Below are 21,941 nucleotides of genomic sequence, written 5' to 3'. Positions count from 1 at the left end.
TGTTGATAGAAAAGTTGCAGGGCTAGGGGCTGAAAATGTATTCTGACTTTAAGATCTTCAAAAGCTACTAAGAAAATTAAAGGAGTACACAGACAAATAAAATACAAAGCAAAATAAGAAATATGTGAGAGACATGGGTACATGCTATAGAAATTTAAAGAGAAAAAAAGACTGTTTCTGGCTAAGGAGCAAGGCAGAGAAAATCAGGACATGCTATAGTAGTATCAGTTTGCATACAGCCTCAGCAGAAGAAACTGGATATTAAGTTTAAAGATACCCAAATTTGAAGAAAAAAGAAAAAGAAAACTTCATAGTATACATTAAGTGTTGGGGCCCAGGGCAAGCTGCCCTAAAATGTGCCATTTAGGCATAAAGATTATTTTGAGTTAAAATAAAAATGTAGCAGATGCAGGAAAGGTGCTCTGCCTTCTCCATAACTGCCTCAATATATCCTGGAAAGGAGAGCCTATTCCAGGAAGAGAAATACTAACAGAGACTCCTCTTTACCTAAGAAAGAACTTACCTGTATAATAGAACAATGTTACATGTTTTTCCAAACATCTCCTTTGACTTTCTTGCTAATGACTTTTCTCCCCTATGTATCCTCAGGCCCCTATCCCTCTCCCAAGCTCAGATAAGCTTCATGTTGTCTCATGATGTTTGGAATCCCATGTCCATGTGGATTCCCCATATGTATGCCTATTAAATTAGGTTTTCCTAAATTAAAAAAGAAAATAAGAGAAACGGAGAAAAGAAAAAAAAAAGGGAAAGGAAAGGAGAGGAAAGGAAAAAGTTAGGAAGAATAAATGAAGAGACAAAGGGTGAAAAGTTAGTGCCCCAAGAGGGAAGAGAGACAGAAAGAAAAGTTCCAAGTAGTCAGGGAGAGCTTGATCACAGAATCACTGAAGCACCAGCACTTTCATGGGGTGAAGGTTAAGGTGACAAAATATTACAGACAAGCTGTAAAGAGAAACATGAGAAGAAAAGAGAAGTCAAGTGCGGTGTAACAGAATGCAAATAGGCAGAACAGGGAGGGCTCTGCAGGGTCTCAGCTGTGGTCTTTTTTATCCTCAGAGTCCTGTGAACAAGAACCCATCCAAGTGAATAACGGAGACACAAGAGAAGACACACCCATCCCATTGCCCTGTGATGGAAAAAGTAATTATCACTTATCTTACCAATTTTCTAATTCTATCTTTGTTTTTCTATGAGAGCAAAAGCTTTCCTTTGTTCTCTGATACTAACCACCTCCCTGACCCTAACAATATCCAAGGCCCACAGCCTTGTGCACAGCCTCTGGCTACTTCTAAGTCATGTGAGATGCAAGGGGGAAAGAGAGCTGAGCTCTTTGATGAGGGCATGTCCCTGAGGAGAGAATACAGAGAGAGAAAATATTAAAAAAGGGAACCAAAGAACAGCAAATGACAAAGTACAGGAACAACATGGGCTTTAGATAAATTGACATAGAATCTAAACAGTACCATTTTGTGGAGTTTGGTGAAAAGAAATGAGTTGCAACTTGCTTCTCAGAAGTTGTAACAGAAACATGGAAGCCATGCATGATACTGCAGATTTGCAAGTACAGAAGCTCTGCTCATGATACTGCAGATTTGCAAGTACAGAAGCTCTGGTGAAGGACTTTTAGAAAAAAAAGTGGCAACTGGAGGGACTTGGAGTAGGGAGATAGTGACATAGGAGGAGAACTTTGGTGATAACTGGAATGCTTGAGATGAGAAAAATGAATAGAAAGACAAAAATCAATATAGAAGAGGCATACAGAAAGACATACTAATAATTAAGGAACAGAGATCAAGTAGGAGAAAGTAGGAAATGTAACAGAGAATGGATAGACTGAAAAATCTGGTAGGGGAGAGCAGGGCTAGTTCTAGGATGAGGCAAGGAGGCTCTTAGGACACATGGAAAGAAAATCTTATTTTTGGTATTTTCTTGTCCCCCTTGGCACCTCTTCTGACTCACCCTAGAACCTGCTGGATCCTGAGAGATAGTGATAAAGAATGTTGAGAAAAAGAGTATGAATAGAGAAATAGACAGAAGGAAATTAATACCAGTAAATAGAAAAAATAGGGAGGAGGCCTAAAGGGAATGAGTTGAGGATAGGTTAAGGGACCATGAGTGAAAAAATGATAAGAGTGGACCAAATAAAGAGAGAGAAGACAAAAATGGAACATTGTTCCATTTGAAAAGATGATCACCAGAAAAAAGACACAGAGGGCTCTTCCTAATACCACTGAGAAGACATCATTAAGGTATCTATAATTACCAAATGATCCTTTCACTCTCTCAGAGGAAAAATGGGCCTCTATCCAAGCATCTCATGTCTTCATGACTTCAGTCACCACCTGTGATTGTGGATTCCTACACACACCTGTGTAGCTCCAGACCTGTCTTCAAGATTCATTCCTTTAGGTGCCTGAAGACTTGTAATCAAAGATCTGAAAGTCATTTCTATTCAGAAGCTATATTAGTTACCTGTTGTTGTGTAAAAAACAGTCCTGAAATTCAGTGGATTAAAATAACCATTCCTTTATTTGCCATTTCTGTCAATTCCAACTTCAAAATATGTCCAACCTGCCCATTTCTCTCCATGTCCAGGATGCTTACGCTAATTCAGATTCCTATCACTTCTCACTTCAAAGTAGACGAACTTTCCTGCTGGCCTCCTCCCTCCTATCTTGCTCCCCTCAATCTGTTCTCCATACTTCAGCTCAATGAGCATTGCAGAAGTGCCAACCAGTTCATATGGCTTTCTCATTTAAACCTAGTGCCCTCTGTGATCCTCAGCATGAGGTCAACCTAACTTGGTGTGGAGTGTTGAAGGGTACCTCCCATACAGTTGCATGATCTCCCCCTGACACTCTCTTCCACCACATTCCCACCATACCAAATTCTGCTTGTTTACTTGAATTGTCAAGCTCTCTCAATTATATCTCTGCCTTTGCACTGTATACGGTTTGGTAGATAGTCCCAAAGTTGAAAATACACACAGCTTGTGACTTGACAATTACATTCCTCAGCTGAAACCAATAGAAATGCACACTATGTTCAAAAAGAGAAAAGAAACACACAGAAAAGCAGTATTATTCATAATAGCCAAAATCTTGAAACAGCAAGATCCAATAACCCCCCCAAAAAAAGAATTTTTTATGGTTTTATTTTTTCATGGGTTATTTCCACAATGGAATACTATACAAAATAAATACAGATGATTCTCACAAACATAATGTTGAGAAAGGAAGCCAAATTGTCTCCCTGCCCCCACCAAATGACAGAGACAGAGAAAGAACAAATGAGGGAAGGGACATAATTCAATTTATACAAACATGTATATTTTGGAAGGGGCAAAATTAATCATAAGTATTATTAAAAGTCAGGATGAGGGGCGCTTGGGTGGTTCAGTGGGTTAAAAGCCTCTGCCTTTGGCTCAGGTCATGATCCCAAGGTCCTGGGATCCAGCCCTGCTGCGGACTCTCTGCTCCGCTGGGAGCCTGCTCCCTCCTCTCTCTCTGCCTGCCTCTCTGCCTACTTGTGATCTCTTGTCTGTCAAGTAAATAAATAAAAATCTTTAAAAAAAGAAAAAAAGTCGGGATGAACATGTCGTTAACTTGAGCTACATGCTGGAGACAGTCAGTGGGAGGCATCACTAAGAGGCTCCCAGGGTATGCGTAATCTTCCATTTCTTGACCACAGTGACAGTTACCCAGATATGCTTACTTTGTGATGATTCAAAATTTATGATTTGCCCGTTTTTTTCAATGCACATTTTACTGAGAATATAATTTTTATTTTTAAAAGAGCAAAAAGTGGGGCTCCTGGGTGGCTCAGTCACCCACCAAGCATCTGACTCTTGGTTTCAGCTCAGGTCATGATCTCGGAGATGTGAGACAGAGCCCCACATTGGGCTCCATGCTCAGCACAGAGTTTGCCTGAGATGCTCTCTTCCTCTGCCCACACTAAAATAAATAAATAAATCTTTAAAACAGAAAAGCAAAAAATAATTCATCAAAAGATGAGAAGAGAAAATAAAAACAAACAAAAAAAACCCCAAACCAGGGAGGCACAGAGAAAGGGACACAGTTAAGCAGCATGAAAGAAGGGGATGGAGGGACAGAGCTTCTCCCCTGCAGTGGATTTACAGGGAGAAGGACTTATCGATAGTAGTGAACAGTGTGTACACTATTCAAATAAAATTTGAAATTCCTCTTTCGTTACAATTTGATCTAGGCTCACCGCTATCCAACCATGGAATCCAAGTCAATTCCTGTTCTGTGCATCTGGTGGATATAAAGAAGGAAAAACCATTTTTCAGCTCGACACTTAACCAGGCATCTGACGTAATAGGTAAGGCTGACTGAAAGAGTGTGTAATTTGAGTCACCAGTTCCAGGCAAGGAGCTGAGACTTGGCATCAGGGTCCATCGAAGCAGCCCAATTGACCTTGGATGGAGGCAAGAGGGGAGGAACCAGCCTCATACACAGTGAGCTCCACAGGAGAAAATCCCAGTAATCAGAAAAAGACAGAAATGGTAGATTTAAGTAGTAACGTATGGAAGACTATTTCTAAAGCGAAAGAAGAACGTATTGTGGTAGAAGTTGAAGAAAAGGAAAAAAACTTCAAAGAGCCAAGAAATTCACGAGAGGGAATGAAGAAGGAAACACATGCAGACAGAGAGAGTTATAGTGGGATACCACTGCCAGAAAAAGAGGCATAAGTCAGGGAAATAGGCAAAGCCAAGAAGAAAGTGGAGTAAATTGTGACTAAAAGATATAGGGAGCCGGAAGGTTGGGGGGGGCGGGGGAGAGTAGGAGGTCACATGAGGGCAGGGGTAGGAGGTCACATGAAGGTGGGGGAAGAGGAGTGTTGGCTGGGGCGGGCAACGCTGCCCTCTGTGCATGAATTCCATCACTTTTAGTTTAGGACTGGAGCAACCTGCAGGTCAGATACATTCAAGCACAGTCTAGGGTGCCTTGAGTTAACTTAGCTTCTAGGTTTCCCTACTGGTCCTGTTGCTGAATTGCCTGCTATGTGGGCTCATTGGCCCCACCCTAAAGCTAAAGGGCTTTGCTCCTCTGTGCAGTGATCAGCAGTGACTCGGAAGAAAACAGTGATGAAGACAAGGCCCCAGAAGACTCCATGTCAACACTGGAAAGTGGACCTGGTAAGTAAGTGAGAAAGCAGGTTTTGGCTACAAGAATCTGAATTAAGATCTACTGTTTGATGCACCTTATTCTGTGCCTATTCTGTATGATAGATTCAGTTTATCCTGAAATCCCAGTCTCTGCATTTATTTTACTCTCCCTTTTTGGGAAATGCAGGACGATTAAAAAATCATTGTATATATAGTTTTTTAAGATGAGGCCTATTAATTGATAGGTCCTATTTTTCAATACAAGCACCCATGTATTGATTATATAGGAGAAAGGGGCTACCAAAATGATGAAATTTTTCTTTTTAACTAGCTAGTTTCTATGCTTATATGGTATTGGATTGTTACAGTGATTTTTGTAGGGAACAGAAAGCTAAATATTCCTTTATTAGAAGATCATATCATCATCTGAGCACAAACTGAATTGTGTCAAAAGACAACTCATTCAGCTAACCGGTGTTAGCAGAAAAAAGATTCAGATAGAGCACTCTGAAACCCAAAGTATTGTTTTTGAGAGTTCTCCAGCAAGTCATGGCATCGATAATGACTTTTCCAAGGACTTTTGCAAATAATACCTTACTTTTTAATTTATAAAATTCTTAAGTACCTCAGACATTGTAGAGAAAACACAATCACATCAGTGTTTAAAGGTCTTCTACAAAGTGCCATGGAGAATTAAAGGGACAGACAAGACAGCATCCTGGATTCTGCATTTTTGCTCTTTAAAATTGAAGCTGAAAATGATTTTCTAAATTATCAAAATGCTTCCTCAGTTTTGTGGGTAGCATGAGTGGTCCTAAAGTCTGCAGATCTTTTGTGTACACATGGGTGACTTTTTTCCCCTTTCTACTTTCTTGACCCAGAAGTTATTAGAAACATGCCTAAACAGGGAAACATACTTGGAAAAGACCTAAAAACAAGTAAAAATATTACCTGGTCCTGATGTTACCAAAGAACAATATTTTAAATGATACATCATTCTTATTACTTACTAGATCCATCAAAGTAAAATGTAAATTCACTTCAGGTTTTAAAGGGTACACATTTTAACTTCTGTCTTAGTATAGCAAACTGCTCTAAAAGGCAGTCCCAAATATGTCTAGGAGGCAGACACAAGAGATTATTTCTCAGCCTTGCAAATGCACTGGGTTGGGCGGGACCAGAAGAGGTTGTTGACAAAGGATTTCCAAGGTTAGAAACAGCAGAGATGAAGAAAGTGTGAAGTGACAGTGGAAGGGGTAAGAAGTAGAAGGGAGATAGTATGGGAAGAGCAAACGGCAAAGTTGCCCCTTGCCTCTGGGGACAGGGAATGGAGTGGGACTACCACTGAAGGCAGGTAGCTTAGAAGGACAGACCAGGGTGGCACTGTTGCAGACCACAATTTGCGTGGGTTTTCTAGATTTTTCTAGCTTTTCTTTTGAGGATATTTCCTGCTAGTATTTCAGTTTCTTGGTCACACGCTGAGACCCCTAACAAGCCCTCTTCCTTTGTGCAGTGACCAATAATCTTGACTTATTAGAATCAAGTGAGAGAGGAGACTCCCAAGAAGCTCCCTGCTCACGACTTCAGATTACGCTGGGTAAGAGCATTAGGATTGCAGCCCTGGAGGACAAATACTCGGAGTCAAAATCCAGAGCTGTTTTTCTGATGAACCTTGTTTTGAGCATGCTCTATGTGCCTTGATTCTATAACTTCTAGGGACTATTTTCTGCATTTAATTTCTCTCACCCTGTTGGGAAGTAGAAGGAGGCAGGAAGGCACTATAGATTGTTGTTTAATTGCATGGGCCCATTTGACTGATGTATAGAAAATGTAGCAAAAATATGCTGGTAAAATGACAATCTTTTTTTCTTTTTTTTTTTTTTTTTTTTGACAATCTTTTTTTCTATGCACTATCATGTATTAATGCAAAAGGGTTGCAGTAATGTATCTATTCTCTACCAATATGCTTTATATTCTATTCAAAAGAGTAAGCATGGTGCACCTCTGTTTGTTGACAGTATTGTCTTCAGTTCCAAACTTAAAAAAGCCTTCAAAGAATAATTTGTGCTATTTAATTATTGATGGGAGAATGACTTCTGATCAGCTATTCTTTTTTTTTTTTTTAAAGATTTTATTTATTTATTTGTCAGAGAGAGAGCGAGCGAGAGTGAGCACAGGCAGACAGAGTGGAAGGCAGAGGCAGAGGGAGAAGCAGGCTCCCTGCGGAGCAAGGAGCCCGATGTGGGACTCGATCCCAGGACGCTGGGATCATGACCTGAGCCGAAGGCAGCTGCTTAACCCACTGAGCCACCCAGGCGTCCCTGATCAGCTATTCTTAAACCCAAATTAGTTAACTATTGGCTCACATTGTGATTTTTTAAAGGGCTTTTATAAATAAAGCTTCATTTTATTTTCATAAAAAACCTTAACAGGGAGATAGGGTAACCAGGTTATCCCTGCTTTATAGATAAGACAACTGTGGCTAGTAATGTTGAAGAGTCTTTCCAAAATTTACATGGAGAGCCAAAGGAGAGCCAAGCAGGAACTCAGCATTATATTCCAGGCCATCAGAACTGGATTCAGTTGAAGGAAAGAGAGAAAAATGATCATCAAAGGATTGTTATAATTGCAAGCCCATTGAGGTGTCACAGAATTTTTAAGATCGTTGCATACAAATAGTTGTTTCCTCCCTTTTACTTTATAGACCCCATGGATTTCAGAAAATTGCCTGTATCCAAAGAAAGAGTTTGGAAAGTAGATAAGGAAAACGAAAAACTCTTGGTGGTTACAAATGAACAGTGTTTTCTACAAAAGATCCACTCTAATTCTTTGTTACATCTTTCAAAGTAGAATATAAATGTGTTTTAATTTAGGGTGGTTTGTATTTTAACTTTAGTATTAATTAGTTGGCCTAATGGTTGGAACAAGCAAACCCAAAAAAGTCAAGGGCTCAAACACAATAGAATTAATTTTTTTTTTCTCAAGTAAATTTTCCAAGAAGTTTGAGATGGGGGGGGTGTGGGACTCTGTTTCAAGTGGGCTTTAGGGAAGCAGCCAAGTGGGAAATCTGCCTTCTTTGATACCAGACTCCCAAGATGTCCTGGGGATATTCTTGCCATGGCTTTTTAACCATCTTGTTCCTTTGTCATAAACTGAGACTTTCAAGAGACACTTACTTCTTCCACAGCAAAAAGATTTGCTGAGTATTTGGAATCCAGTGAAGATGAGGGGCCCCCAAGAGCCTCGAGTTTCGTACTGAGAAGTGATACTGATGAGGAGGGTAAGTACTGACGTCACTGGACTCCCAGACACGAGGAATCTGAGTTCAGAGTTCTTGTTTCCTGGGCATTTAACTCCAAGCACACTCCACAGCCTAGGATCCTATTCTCTGCATTTATCACATCTGGCCATTCTGAAAAGTGCAAAGAGAGAAATCATTATAAATTCAGGTTTAACAAGATGGCTCTCGTTGAATGGTAGTGTCATTTTTACGACATGCTCTCAGATTTATTGACCCCAAAGTATTGAATTATGTAGTGATTTCCACCCCTGCCCACTCTGATTTTCTAGAGAGCAGAGAAAATGGGTATCTGCTGTTGCTTGATTTTGTCGCACACATGTTCAAAAATCAGTAGATTCTGATCATAGACTCTGATTATTGGCAGAAAGAAAAGCTTCTGGTTATGATCATCAAATTTAATTTATACCTTTTGACAGTTGACCCCAATATGACATTGGTCTATACAATATTTGAAAATATCTTCACTAGTAAGATATCCTTTTATGTTTATGACAACTTTAAAGGTAGCCAGATAACTGTTACTGTCTCCACTCCACAGGTGAGGAAACTCTGGCACATAAACATTTAAGGATCTTCACACATCTTGTGTGGAAAGTTACTAGAAGAGACAAAACAGCCTGGACTCTTAGCAAACATCCATAGTATTTTATTCAAAACCTTTGAAGCCAGGCAGAAAATAGAGAGACCATGTGGTTTATATCCTATATATTACCCCCCAGCCACCACCAAAAATCCAACAGGGTCTGGGACAGAATCCCATTCTCAAATATACTATATTGATATTCCTGCAACAAATTGTGTGATTTCACACCAAGTGTGAGAAATAAAGTTTTTACATGGAGTCATGTCAGCTCAAGTCCAGATTTGCTGCCAAAGTAGTTAGCTGAAAACCCATTGGAAAAATATGGATTTTCAAAACTTCTTTGATTTTGCAGTTGGGGCCAAAGGATTATGGTTCTCTGTTCCATTTAGTAGTGATCTTTCTCCTTTAGATGGGAAGAGACAGAAATGATCATCATAGTGTCTTTCTAGTCCAAATCATATCTACAGCGTGAGTAGTCATAAGATTTGCAACTCTTAGTTGTAGATTACTGGTTGTGTTTTCCTTTACTTTTTAGATCCTGTGGATATTGGAAACAAATCTCTTTGGGGGATACCCAAGAGGAAAAGATGTAAGAGCAATTAAAAATCTTGATGTAACAGATATCTTTCTTTCTTTTTTTTTTTTAAGATTTTTTATTTATTTATTTGTCAGAGAGAGAGAGAGAGAGCGAGAGCGAGCACAGGCAGACAGAGTGGAAGGCAGAGTCAGAGGGAGAAGCAGGCTCCCTGCAGAGCAAGGAGCCCGATGTGGGACTCGATCCCAGGACGCTGGGATCATGACCTGAGCCGAAGGCAGCTGCTTAACCAACTGAGCCACCCAGGTGTCCCACAGATATCTTTCTTTACTACAAAAACTTTGTTCAAAAAATTTTGTTATATCCCCTAAAATAAAAAAATTAATTTGTTGGTAATTTAAAGGATTCACATTATACATTTTGAATTGGGTGGGCTGGACTAATTGATACATAGTGTCTTTCTAGTCCAAATCATATCTACAGCGTGAGTAGTCATAAGATTTGCAACTCTTAGTTGTAGATTACTGGTTGTGTTTTCCTTTACTTTTTAGATCCTGTGGATATTGGAAACAAATCTCTTTGGGAGATACCCAAGAAGAAAATATGTAAGAGCAATTAAAAATCTTGATGTAACAGATATCTTTCTTTTTTTTTTTTTTAAAGATTTTTTATTTATTTATTTGTCAGAGAGAGAGAGAGAGAGCGAGAGCGAGCACAGGCAGACAGAGTGGAAGGCAGAGTCAGAGGGAGAAGCAGGCTCCCTGCAGAGCAAGGAGCCCGATGTGGGACTCGATCCCAGGACGCTGGGATCATGACCTGAGCCGAAGGCAGCTGCTTAACCAACTGAGCCACCCAGGTGTCCCACAGATATCTTTCTTTACTACAAAAACTTTGTTCAAAAAATTTTGTTATATCCCCTAAAATAAAAAAATTAATTTGTTGGTAATTTAAAGGATTCACATTATACATTTTGAATTGGGTGGGCTGGACTAATTGATACAACATGTAGGCCTCAAAAAGTTCAGTGGTACAAGTGCAATATAAGTATATTCTTTACTTGCTTAAATAGGATAAAGTAACTCTGGGAGTGGAGAGCTGTTCTGCTCTGTATGATTATTGAAGACCCCAACTGGTAAAGGCCTTGACATCTTGAAAACGTTGTTTCCACAGACTCCCTGGATAACCAAGGGAACTGGAAGAGGAAGTGTGTTCCAACAAGTGGAGAGGGTAAGACATGATGACAAAAGGGAGTGCCTTCCGTGGCAACATTGTCCCCCAGCCAAGCCCTGGGGGTGGTTCCTGGAGCAACCTTGACCAACAAGTCAGATGGAGCTACAAGGTAGCCTGGTAGTAGGAATATTCCTGCTTCTCCTACATGAACTTCCTTTTCTAATTTTCCTTTTAAAGAATTTGGTGCCAGATTGGTTCCTAGGGCACAGATTGAGACTGCTAAGGAATTTTGTTTCTTTCTGCAGGGATCAGCAGTGCTAACTATTCAGAATTAAGTGATACAGAAGAACCTCAGGAATCTTCTAGCTCAGTCCTAAGAAGTGGGTCAGGTAAAGAAGATTAGGATGCCAAGCCTTGGTCTGCAGAATGTCAGGAATTAAAAGCTACTGTTTCCTGATGCATTCTATTCTGAGCACCTTGAAGACCTGTATCCAGTTAATCCTGAGAACTCCTTTTCAGCATTTTAGAAACTAGGAGACAGGAAATTATTATAAATTCATGTTTAACAGGCTGAATAAATGTATGTAATTATATACTGCTGTTGTGGAAGAAATGAATAGCAAAACGGTGGTATCTTTTTAATACCTACAGTCATGCCTACTACCACTAAGATCTTAGATTTCTATAGTCATATATTGATTGGTACTAATGTCATTTGTAATTGTAAAATTCTCAAAAGACGACTGGTCTGCTATGTAATTAGAGATAGAAATAAAAGCTTCAGATCCACAACTTTCAAACTTTAGTATAGTTCTTGACAGATGTCCGCCACATTGTAACTTGATTATATTGTGTTATTTTAAAGTACTTTGGCAAATAAGATCTTACTTTGTCATCACAATATCCTCAGGACTTAGGCAGGCTGATTTCTGTTATCCCTGCCTAAGGGATGAGGAAATAGACATTTGACCAAATTGCCCAATTTGATCAAAGGTCAAAAAGTATGACTGTTGTATTAACAGGCAGGAATATAAGAGCTGTATCCAGTGATCAAAATCCAAAAAGGAGGTATAAGGGACCTGCGATATAATATCAGCAGACTATATCAGTGCCTGATGCAAGAAAACTTACTTAACACCTATATAGATGATTAGATGGATAGATAAATAAACAGATAAAAATGAAAATCATGAAGAAAAATAAGATGGTAGGAATGGTGCCACCTATAAGGTATACAAAATACCTGGAAGGGCAGAACCAAAAGAATGAATAGAGAAATAAAAACGTGGTTACTTGGGTGGCTCAGTTGGAAGCAACTGCCTTTGGCTCAGGTCATGGTCCTGGAGTCCCAGGATCGAGTCCCACATCAGGCTCCCTGCTCAGCAGGGAGTCTGCTTCTCCCCTTTGACCCTCCCCCTTCTCATGCTCTCTCTCTCCCAAATAAATAAATAAAGTCTTTTTTAAAAAGAGAGAGAAATAAAAAGGCACAGAGATTAAGAACATCAAGAGAAAAGAGAGAAAACAACACAGAAAAGGGAAATCAGGGGGAGAAGTTCACAGAATCAAGTAATGGAGATAGAAATGGGTAAGTCAGGGAAGTGGCCAGAAAACTGAGAAATAAGAAGGAGAATGAGTTGTGGCCAGATAGAAAAAATGACAGAGCACATCTTTGTTGGATATAAGGTGTAGTCTTTGGAGTAGGTGTTTTCTCAATTGATCTGAATAGTGAATATACATAGGCTTGACCACATCAAAGTGGTCCCTGTCTGTAGTCTGTTATTTTCTTATTTCTCTTCAGTATCCTCTTCTGAATTCAAAGCTCTTCAGATGAATAGAGGAAGAGAGTTAGAAGAGATGCTAACATTTAAGCATCTGATGGAGAAGCCATTTATGATATTAATTATCTTTGTTTTCCTGTCTGCAAAGAGGGAAAGCTCTTCTTTCTTTAACTTACCTCTTCCCCCAAAACATAGCATGTACATACACACACAGATGCACACACATTCCCATACATAGACTTGTGCCCAGGTTTGGACTGCTTTCAGCAGGTCTGAGGGAGCCAAAAAAGAAAGAAGAGCTGTGCTCCTCAACAGAGGGGGTGACACTGAATGGATAATGGAGGAGGAAGAATGAAAAAGACAGGCTGCGATCTCCAATTGGAAGACATATGACTGAGTACACTTCAAGTTTTTTCAAGTGGACATGGAACCCAAATATCACCAGATTGGGGAGTTTTGTGGGGAAGAGTGATGATTTTTCAAGATAACGCTCAAGAGTTGTACCAGAAACATGGTAATAAAGTCCATGACTGGCTGAGTCTTGCAGTGTAGAAAAGCCCATAGAGAACTGACAAAAGTAATAGTGGCCAACAGTGTGGTCAGTGTCAAAAGAGTAGGCCTTTGATTCATGAATGACAGTAGCAGTCTGTGAGATTAAGCTGAATATAGATAATATATAAAGACAAAGATTGTAATTGTAGAAACAGCCAAAAGATCAAGAGAAGATTAAGAGAAACAGACTAGAAGCAAAAAGAAAATAGAAAAGAAAGTGACAGCAGAAAGAGGATTACTTCAATAATAAAACTAGATCCAGGGATAAAAGCATAGGAAAATAGATGGAAAGAAGTACACATGTTATGTTAATTAATGGAGAAGAGAATGAAGAGGCACACCGAGGACCATATAAAAAAAGAGTTAAAAGATGATTGAAAAATGGTGAGTGTAAAAGGAAGAGAAGCAAGATGGGGAAATTGTGGGCTCTGAAATGGTCAGGAGACAAAAGCAATGTTGGTGCAAGGAATGCTTCACAATAGTAGTGAGTTTTCAGGGCAAGGTGTTCCCAGGTATCAGTGTCCCCTATAACTCACCCAGATTACAAGAAACATCATCCTGGCATCTCATCCACTCCTATGATTTCATTCACCATCCACAACTTAATAGTACCTAAACATAACATATCCAGCCTACCCCAGTCCTCTTAAGCAGCTAAGCTCATCCTTTACGCAGCTAAGACCATCCATCCAATGGCAGAATGATCTCTGTCCAAGGTTCTGAAGCTCCTAGCCTTCACCACTTTAGGTGTTTTTCAAAACCTTCAAACTCGACATTTCCAAAACTGAGCACATCGTCTTCCTAAAATCAGCATCTGCTCCTCCAGTGTTCCATTTCTAAAACACACTATTAATTTCCCATTCTTTCAGGCTGAAATTCACGGAGTCATGCATGACACCGCTATCTCCTCAATTGATACACCACATCTGTCACCTAACTCTATCAATACTCCGAGCCCGGACCAGCGGGAAAATCTCAGTGTGCAATTCTTCCTTTTAAATCTCCAACCTGTCCCTTCTTCTCCATTCCCAGTGCTGACACTCTAGTCCATATCTGTATCATTGCTCACCTGAACTAGATATACAAGTCCCTGTTCTCCTTCTAATCTTGTTCCCACCAAATGTATTCTAAGTGATTTAGCTAAATTGATCTCTCAAAACTGCATCCCATGTCCTTTAACTTCCTTTAGGATTAAGTCAGTTCTCCTTCATGTGACTTCCAAAGCTACTTACCTTAGGGCTCTTGCCTCTTTTCTCCATCCCATCAATGCTCCTTATTCTTTCACTTCATGCTCAGATATACTAAACTCCTTGTGGTTACTTGTTTTTGCTGAATCTAGACCCTTGCACATGCTTCTTCATATTTCAATATATTCAGTCATTTTTTTCTGTGTCAATTCCCTGGTGGCTCATAAGATTTACAAGCACTGATGCTTCAGTAGTCTTGTGTCTGAATTATTATCAGCACCTATCTTTTTATCTCAGCACCTGGCACCTGAAAGAGGCTTAGGAAACTCCTTGAGTAAGTGAAAAATACTGTTTACTTCCTGTATCCTAACATTTGGAAATTTGTCTGGCAAAAGTTACCTTATTATAGTATTTATACAGAATATTTACAGAATCTATTTTAATTCTATATATACATATACATAAATAAAAATAATATTTCTAGAGAAGAATATCACATAAAATAAATATAAAAGTATGTTAAAAATGTCATAAATGGATGGATAGGAAAAGTTATTAATGAAAATAGGTGAACAAAAATACATATTTGGGCAAAAAGAAAAGGATAAAAGAGAAAAAATTAGATTGAAAGGAAGGGTCAAAGACAATGGGGAACAAAGAAAGATTTCAGAGGTGGAGATATCCTTTGGTGGAGGTGTGGGGGAAGGGAGGATCTTTGTAGGAGAGGAGATGCAAATGAAGACTTTTTACAAATCATAATTTAGGAGCAGAGCCACAAGGACTTGGAAGTGCAAAGTGTTCCTGTGTCATGTGTTTTTCAGAAGGTATTTCAAGAGACCAAGGAGAAAGGACTGAGAGTAGCCAAGCATCTGACATAATGGGTAAGGCTGCCTGAGGGTCTTGGGGTAGAGGTGGTTCTTCAGATACCACAGACCCTGAGTATGTAGTTAATCAGAGATCAAGGACATCAGGCACCTCACCAATGGAATGGCCGGTTATGGAAGTGAAAGGTCACTGGGCCCTCAGCTGCAGGATGTCAGGAGTCTGAAATCAGAGTTTTTGTTTCCTGCTGCACTGGACTCCTAGCATACTTTGATAAGGAAGGGATACATCCATACCAGAATCCTATTCTCCGCATTTGCTTAACCTGAGCCTTTTGGGAATGGCAAGGAGGCAAGAGATCCTTATAAAGTCATGTTAAACAAGGTGGGCCTGTGGATTTACATGGATGATCTGGTAGAAATACACTGGTAAAAATGGCAGCATCTCATTTACCATATTAGTGAATCAATACTAAAGTATTGGATTTATACAGGGACATCCACCCCTGTCCATGGAATAAAAAAATCCAAGAGTTCTTCAGCTGGTAGATAATAGTGTCACTTTGTCACAACCATGGAAAAGTCTCAAAAGACAAATGGTCCTGTTTACCTGTCAGGAAACAAAGACTCTAGATAACTATTCTTAAATAGCATATAGTTTTGAAGGATGCCCTCAGAATGTTGACTGATACAGTGATTTCTCATTAGCTTTTATAAATAAGGTCTTATTTAATTGTCATAAAAAATTTAAAGCCTGAACAGGATAACACTTGCTATACCTATTTCATGAACAAGGAAACTGATGTCCTTAAGAACTTAAGAGCCTTTTCAAAGTCCCAAAGAAATAAAGGAAGACTTTTGATATCAATTCAGTACCTGTCTGTTTCCTTTAGAAGGAAGACAGAGAAATTATACTCAGATCATTATAAACTCAAGTTTTCCACAGTGTAAATTGTCATAAGATTTATAACTTCTATTTTTAAATTACAGTTATATGACCACCACCTGTTACTTTTTAGATACCGTGGATATTGGAAACAATTCTACTTCGGGAAAACACAATGAGAAAATAAGTAAGAATGAATAAGAATTTGCTTAATTTCTATGTTACAAATGAAGTGGTGTTTAATGCTAAAGCTTATCATCATTTTTATACCTTTCATAAGAAAAAATGAATGTCTTTTAAAGTAACGATTTTTTTCAAAAATGGTTATATCTTCATGTTGCATTTTATTCTGATTTTAAAATATGTTTCTTATAAGCTTTGGTCCATGTCTTCCCAGAATTTTTCTATATATTAACTTAGTTTGGAGTATATTTTTATATATTTTCATGTGGTAATTCTATACATACTTTTCCTTTTCTTACCTTTTAAAATTAATATATCATACCTAAGCAGTAAAAACATTCAACATTTTAACTGAACTATAAAAAGTCTTATTTGGTGCTTTCACATGTATTAGCCTTCACTCTGAGGGTGGTAGAGCATTTTTCATTTGTTATTGGTCATTCGTTTTTCCTCTTTATTGGAGTATCAGTCATAGAATGCTGTGTCAGTTTCCTGTTGTGGTGTTTGTCTTTTTCTTACATTGCTGAACAAATATAGAAAAGCTTATCTGATATATGCATTAAATCTTTGTCATATGTGTTGCTAATATATTGCCCCATTTGTTTTCCTTTTATTTATTTATTTTAATATTATTTCTTTATTTTAGAGACAGAGAAAGTATGAGTGGGAGTGGGGGAGCAGAGGATGAGAGAGAATCCCAAGCAGACTCCTTGCTGAGCATGGCGCCCTACTGGGGGTTCGATCTTACCACCCTAAGATCATGAGCCATGCCGAAATCATGAGTCAGGTGCTTAACTGACTAAGCCACCCAGGTGTCTCTGTTGCTTTTCTCTTGGGTTTTGTTAATGGACTCTTTTGTCCTAGAGACGTTATGAATTTTTAGGTACTCAAATTTGTCAGTTTTTTTCTCTCTGGCTCTTGGGTTTCCTATCATTTTTATAATAGCCATTTCTAGCTGAAGACTTTAAAAAAAATCTCATCTTTGATTCTAGAATCAAATGTTTGAAGCACCTGGTCATTTTTAATGTTTACATCTATAATTCCATGGGTTTTGCCTCTTTGTTTTTATGTGAGGTTGGAATTTCAAAAATATTACCCACACTACTACATTGTGATTGAACTGCCACTTTAATCACACAATGCCTTTGCCTATCTATATACTAGATTTTCTCTTGCAAGCAAAGGGGCTGCAGAAAAGAAGAAAGATCTCAAAGGGAGCACAATCCTGATGACTCACTGGGGGTGAATATTAGAATCAAATTCAAAAAGACCCCCTCTTCACCTCCTTCCCAAATCCACTGGAATCCCTAATTAGATACGCACTGAATGTTATATGTAAGTGATGAGCCACTGAATTCTACACCTGAAACCAGTTTTACCATATGTGATAATTAACTAGAATTTAAACAAAAACTCAGAAAAAAAAAGGAAGAAATGCTTTGAAAATGCAGATTGATTTTGGGAGAACAGAGACTTTTGACCACTTTTTTACATCTTATTTAGTGTTCTTCCAATGAAAATTTTCTTACACTTAAAAAAAATTCTTACATGGTGTACAAATTTATTATTATGAATATCTTTTTTCTCCATTACGTAATACCTGAACTTAAATGAGACAAGGCTCTCAAAGTCTTTAAGTAGGAAATCTGTGGTCATTTTATTATCTACTTGCATGTGAGGAACTCAGAATGCCAAGGATTTTTTTCTAATTTAATATAAAATCTTAAAAGCACTTATATAGCTTAGGGATCCAGATATCAGTTAAAATATGATAGCCAATATGGAATTGTTGAATCACTATTTTGTACACCTGAAATTGGTATAACACTGTATGTTAACTACATGGGAATTAAAATTTTAAAAACTTTGATGGCCAGGCCCAAGAATTATCAAGACAGCCAATCAGAATTAAGGTTTCTTTGGAACTGGTTTGATGAGAAGTGGTAATTTCTAATTTGGGTGAATATTACAAGACCCATTCAAATTAACTCTCCCAAGGACAAATTTTTATTAATAATGAAAAGAACAAATTGGTAATGGTTATGAATAGACATATCTCCATATTTTACTGGAGAATAAGACTTACTTTTTAATGAAATTTCTCAATTTAATAATTTGTCAAATCATATTCTTCATATTAGTTTATGGTGCACAGTGCTTTCTCTCCTTCCACAGCTATAGGCTGAGGAGAAATTTCCCTCCATCTCTTTCTGTAATAAAGGCTTTTATTTATTATTTATTTTCGAGAGAGAGCATGAGAAAGAGCACAAGTGAGGGAGAGGGAGAGAGAGAGGGAGAAGCAGACTCCCTGCTGAGCAGGAAGCCTGACTCAGGGCTCCATCCCAGGACCCCAGGATCATGACCTGAGCGGAAAGCAGATGCTTAACCAAACGAGCCACACAGGCACCTGTACTTGTTAGTTATAAAGACTTATATTCTTCAAATCTGACTACTGGATTTTGTTAGATAACCATATAAGAAATGCAAGCCCATAGAGTTCAGAAATAGTTACTTGGCAGAAAAATAGAGAAAGGCATGAAAAGAATTTCACCTAAAAACAGTAATACAGGTACATAGAGATTTTTTTTTTCCTCCTATGGCTTCTTCTCTTATTTCTTAAACCAGAATCAGCTTGAGATCCCCTGTGTTTTTTATTTTCAGATTTCCTTTCTTGTCTTTACCTAAATAAATGATGTGAATGATTTGTTCAGTATTTAGCTGATGATGTTTATGATACCTTTTAAATATTTACTTATTTTAGAGAGAGAGAGAGAGAACACAAGTGGGGGAAGGGCAGGTGGAGAGGGAGGAGCAGGCTCCCTGCTGAGCAGGGAGCCCAAGGCGGAGCTGGATCTCAGGACCCTGGGATCGTGACCTGAGCAGAAGGCAGACGTTTAACTGACTGGGCCACCCAGGCCCTCCAATGATACCTTTTCTTAAAAGAATACATCCTAATAATATTATATATACATTATTACATATAGGCTAAGTATTATTACTGGCATCATTAAGATACTTTCTATATTTTTTCTTTTATCTCCAAATACTGACAACCCTTCTTTATCTACGTTCCATTTACCTGAACTCATCCTCATGAGCTTCATCATACATCCCTTTTTCTCTGTTCTGTTTACCCACTGCTCCTCCCAACCCATCCACAGCTTCTCTTTCCTTTTAAATCAGACCACATATACATTGACAACCACTAAAACTCAGTCTTCCTTCAAAGTACTGATTTTGGGCAAAGATGCACAACCTTCAAAACTGTCTATGATTGCTGACTGGACTAGCATGAGGAATTCGGCAGAATGGAAGAAAGAGCCAGATTTGGGGGTGATAGGAATATCCCCCTAAACAGGGGAGTGGAAGGTTTCAGTAGAACGGTCGAGAATTTTGAAAGACTGGACAAGCTCGTGCTCATGCTAAAGACTGGGTAGAACCTTGTTGGCTGCAGATGAACTCCCCATAGCTCAGCTGAAGGTATACAGCAGACAATTCACAGTGACCCCTACTGATGGGGTCAGAGCTCTGATGAACCCAGAGCTCCCTTTCTTTTTTAAGCTTGAAGTTTCACCCGGAAGCAGAGTCAAGGATCTCATTTGCAGCGTGGCTTAAGGTAGAATCACAACACTCGTTCCCAGTGACACTTGTGCTTATTCACATAGCCCCACAATGCAGAAATCTTGAGTTTTAAATGCAAGGTAAGAGGCTCCATATTTGCCTATGATAATGAAACAGAGAAGGACTAATTCTGCAAGGTTAGGCCATTGTTGTACCCCAAATATTTGGCATGTTTTCCTCCTTTAGCTGTCCTTGCCCCAGGTCCAATGTACTAGCGTTACAGGAATTCCTTCTTCCTGCTACACGGCAGGTGAGGAAAAACTGTACATTAGAAATAGTTAAGCCTTTACATATTGATGCATCCAAGAGTATTTTGGGTGAGTAATTTAAATGTATAAATTGATTCTTTTTGTGAAATATGGAATCCACGTATATAATTGTACAAAATATGTACTTAAAGCTAAAAAAAGGAAAGCACAGTAAGTAAAGGGAGGGATAAAAAAATATCAGAAAACGAAAAATTACAAATTGGCATGTGGATTGTTGTGTTTTTTTTTTAAGAGAGAGAAAGCACACACACGTGCATGAGTTAGGGGAGGGGCAGAGGGAAGGGAAGAGAGAGAACCTTTATTTTTTTAGATTTTATTTATTTATTTGACAGACAGAGATCACAAGTAGGCAGAGAGGTAGGCAGAGAGAGAAGGCGGCGGGGGCGGGGGAGGGGGCAGTGCTGCTGAGAAGCAGTCTCCCTGCTGAGCAGAGAGCCTGATTCGGGGCTTGATCCCAGGGCCCAGAGATCATGACCTGAGCCAAAGACAGAGGCTTTAACCCACTGAGCCACCCAGGTGCCCCAGAAGAGAGAGAATCTTAAGCAGTTTCCACGCTAAGCTTGATCTCACGACCCTGATATCATGACCTGAGCCAAAATCAAGAGTTGGAAGCTTAACTGACTGAGCCACACAGACACCCTAGTCCCTTTCTTTGAAGTTTTGTGATTTTTAAAAAAATGTTTTTTTTATTTATTTGAAGTTTTGTGATTTTTGATTGTTGACTCTTTGTTACGGATAGAAATGTTGTAATCAATGTTGTTGGTTAATGAGGGTTCTCTGTAGATCCCATTATTAAGGTGAGGCTACCTCTGGACTACATGTTCTCAGGAGGACTATAAAGATTGACCATAGCTGGGTGAACCTCCTGGCCTCACAGGAGAGGCAGGGGGAGGCAGCATGTGTGGAAAGCAGTGGTGGAAGGGGAGGAGACCTCTTCCCAGGAGCCTGGGCCTGAAGGGTTGTGAAGGAATCTGTCCCTGACAAACTGGTTTCTCCAGTCAAGAGGATGGAGCTAGCGTGGCTTGTCTGAGGGTGGCCTGCAGTGATCACCTGATAATGGCCTTTCTTTTTTTCTTAACTTTTTTTCATTTTTCCAATGTTCCAAGATTCATTGTATATGCACCACACTCAGTGCTCCATGCAATCTATGCCCTCCTTAATATCCACCACCAGTCTCACCCAACCCCCAGTCATCTCCCCTCTGGGATCTTCAGTTTGTTTCTCAGAGTCCACAGTCTCTCATGGTTCATCTCCCCCTCTAATTTCTCCCAACTCACTTCTCCTCTCCTTCTCCCAATGTCCTCTGTGTTATTCCTTATGCTCCACAAATAAATGAAACCATAGGATAATTGACTCTCTCTGCTTGACTTATTTCACTCAGCAGAATCTCCTCCAGTCCCATCCATGCTGATATAAAAGTTGGGTATTCATCCTCTCTGATGGATGCATAATATTCCATTGTATAAATGGACCACATCTTCTTTATCCATTCATCTGTTGAAGGGTGTCTTTGCTCTTTCCACAGTTTGGCGACTGGGGCCATTGATGCTATGAACATTGGGGTACAGATGGCCCTTCTTTTTACTACATCTGTATCTTTGGGGTAAATACCCAGTAGTGCAATTGCAGGGTCATAGGGTAGCTCTATTTTTAATTTCTTAAGGAATCTCCACACTGTTTTCCAAAGTGGCTGCACCAACTTGCATTCCCACCAACAGTAAAAGAGGGTTCCCCCTTTCTCCACATCCCCTCCAACACATGTTGTTTACTGTCTTGTTAATTTTGGCCATTCTAAGTGGTGTAAGGTGGTATCTCAATGTGGTTTTGATATGAATCTCCCTGATGGCTAATCATGATGAACATTTTTTCATGTGTCTGTTAGCCATTTGTATGTCTTCTTTGGAGAAGT

At 39.1% G+C, this 21,941-nt stretch overlaps 1 protein-coding gene across 42 annotated transcripts in view; it reads left to right on the top strand.

Moving 5' to 3' along the window:
* The window catches only part of SP100 (SP100 nuclear antigen), a 92,972-nt gene that overhangs the window by 37,276 nt on the left and 33,755 nt on the right, over positions 1–21,941 (top strand). For 17 of the 42 annotated variants that reach the window (XM_082690754.1, XM_082690753.1, XM_082690783.1 and 14 more), the window contains exons 7-15: positions 1,075–1,158; positions 4,243–4,359; positions 5,096–5,176; positions 8,334–8,426; positions 9,566–9,619; positions 10,736–10,792; positions 11,041–11,124; positions 15,017–15,133; positions 16,093–16,146. In XM_082690754.1, the coding sequence (XP_082546880.1) occupies positions 1,075–1,158; positions 4,243–4,359; positions 5,096–5,176; positions 8,334–8,426; positions 9,566–9,619; positions 10,736–10,792; positions 11,041–11,124; positions 15,017–15,133; positions 16,093–16,146 (741 nt within the window). The remainder of the gene's footprint in view (positions 1–1,074; positions 1,159–4,242; positions 4,360–5,095; positions 5,177–8,333; positions 8,427–9,565; positions 9,620–10,735; positions 10,793–11,040; positions 11,125–15,016; positions 15,134–16,092; positions 16,147–21,941) is intronic. The other 25 variants (XM_082690765.1, XM_082690764.1, XM_082690757.1 and 22 more) reach the window with 5 other exon arrangements.

Source organism: Mustela nivalis (assembly GCF_964662115.1).
Source record: "Mustela nivalis genome assembly, chromosome: 11".
Classification (NCBI taxonomy): domain Eukaryota; kingdom Metazoa; phylum Chordata; class Mammalia; order Carnivora; family Mustelidae; genus Mustela; species Mustela nivalis.
The sequence above is the reverse complement of the archived record's forward strand: the minus strand, read 5'-3'. Positions and strand labels throughout refer to the sequence as shown.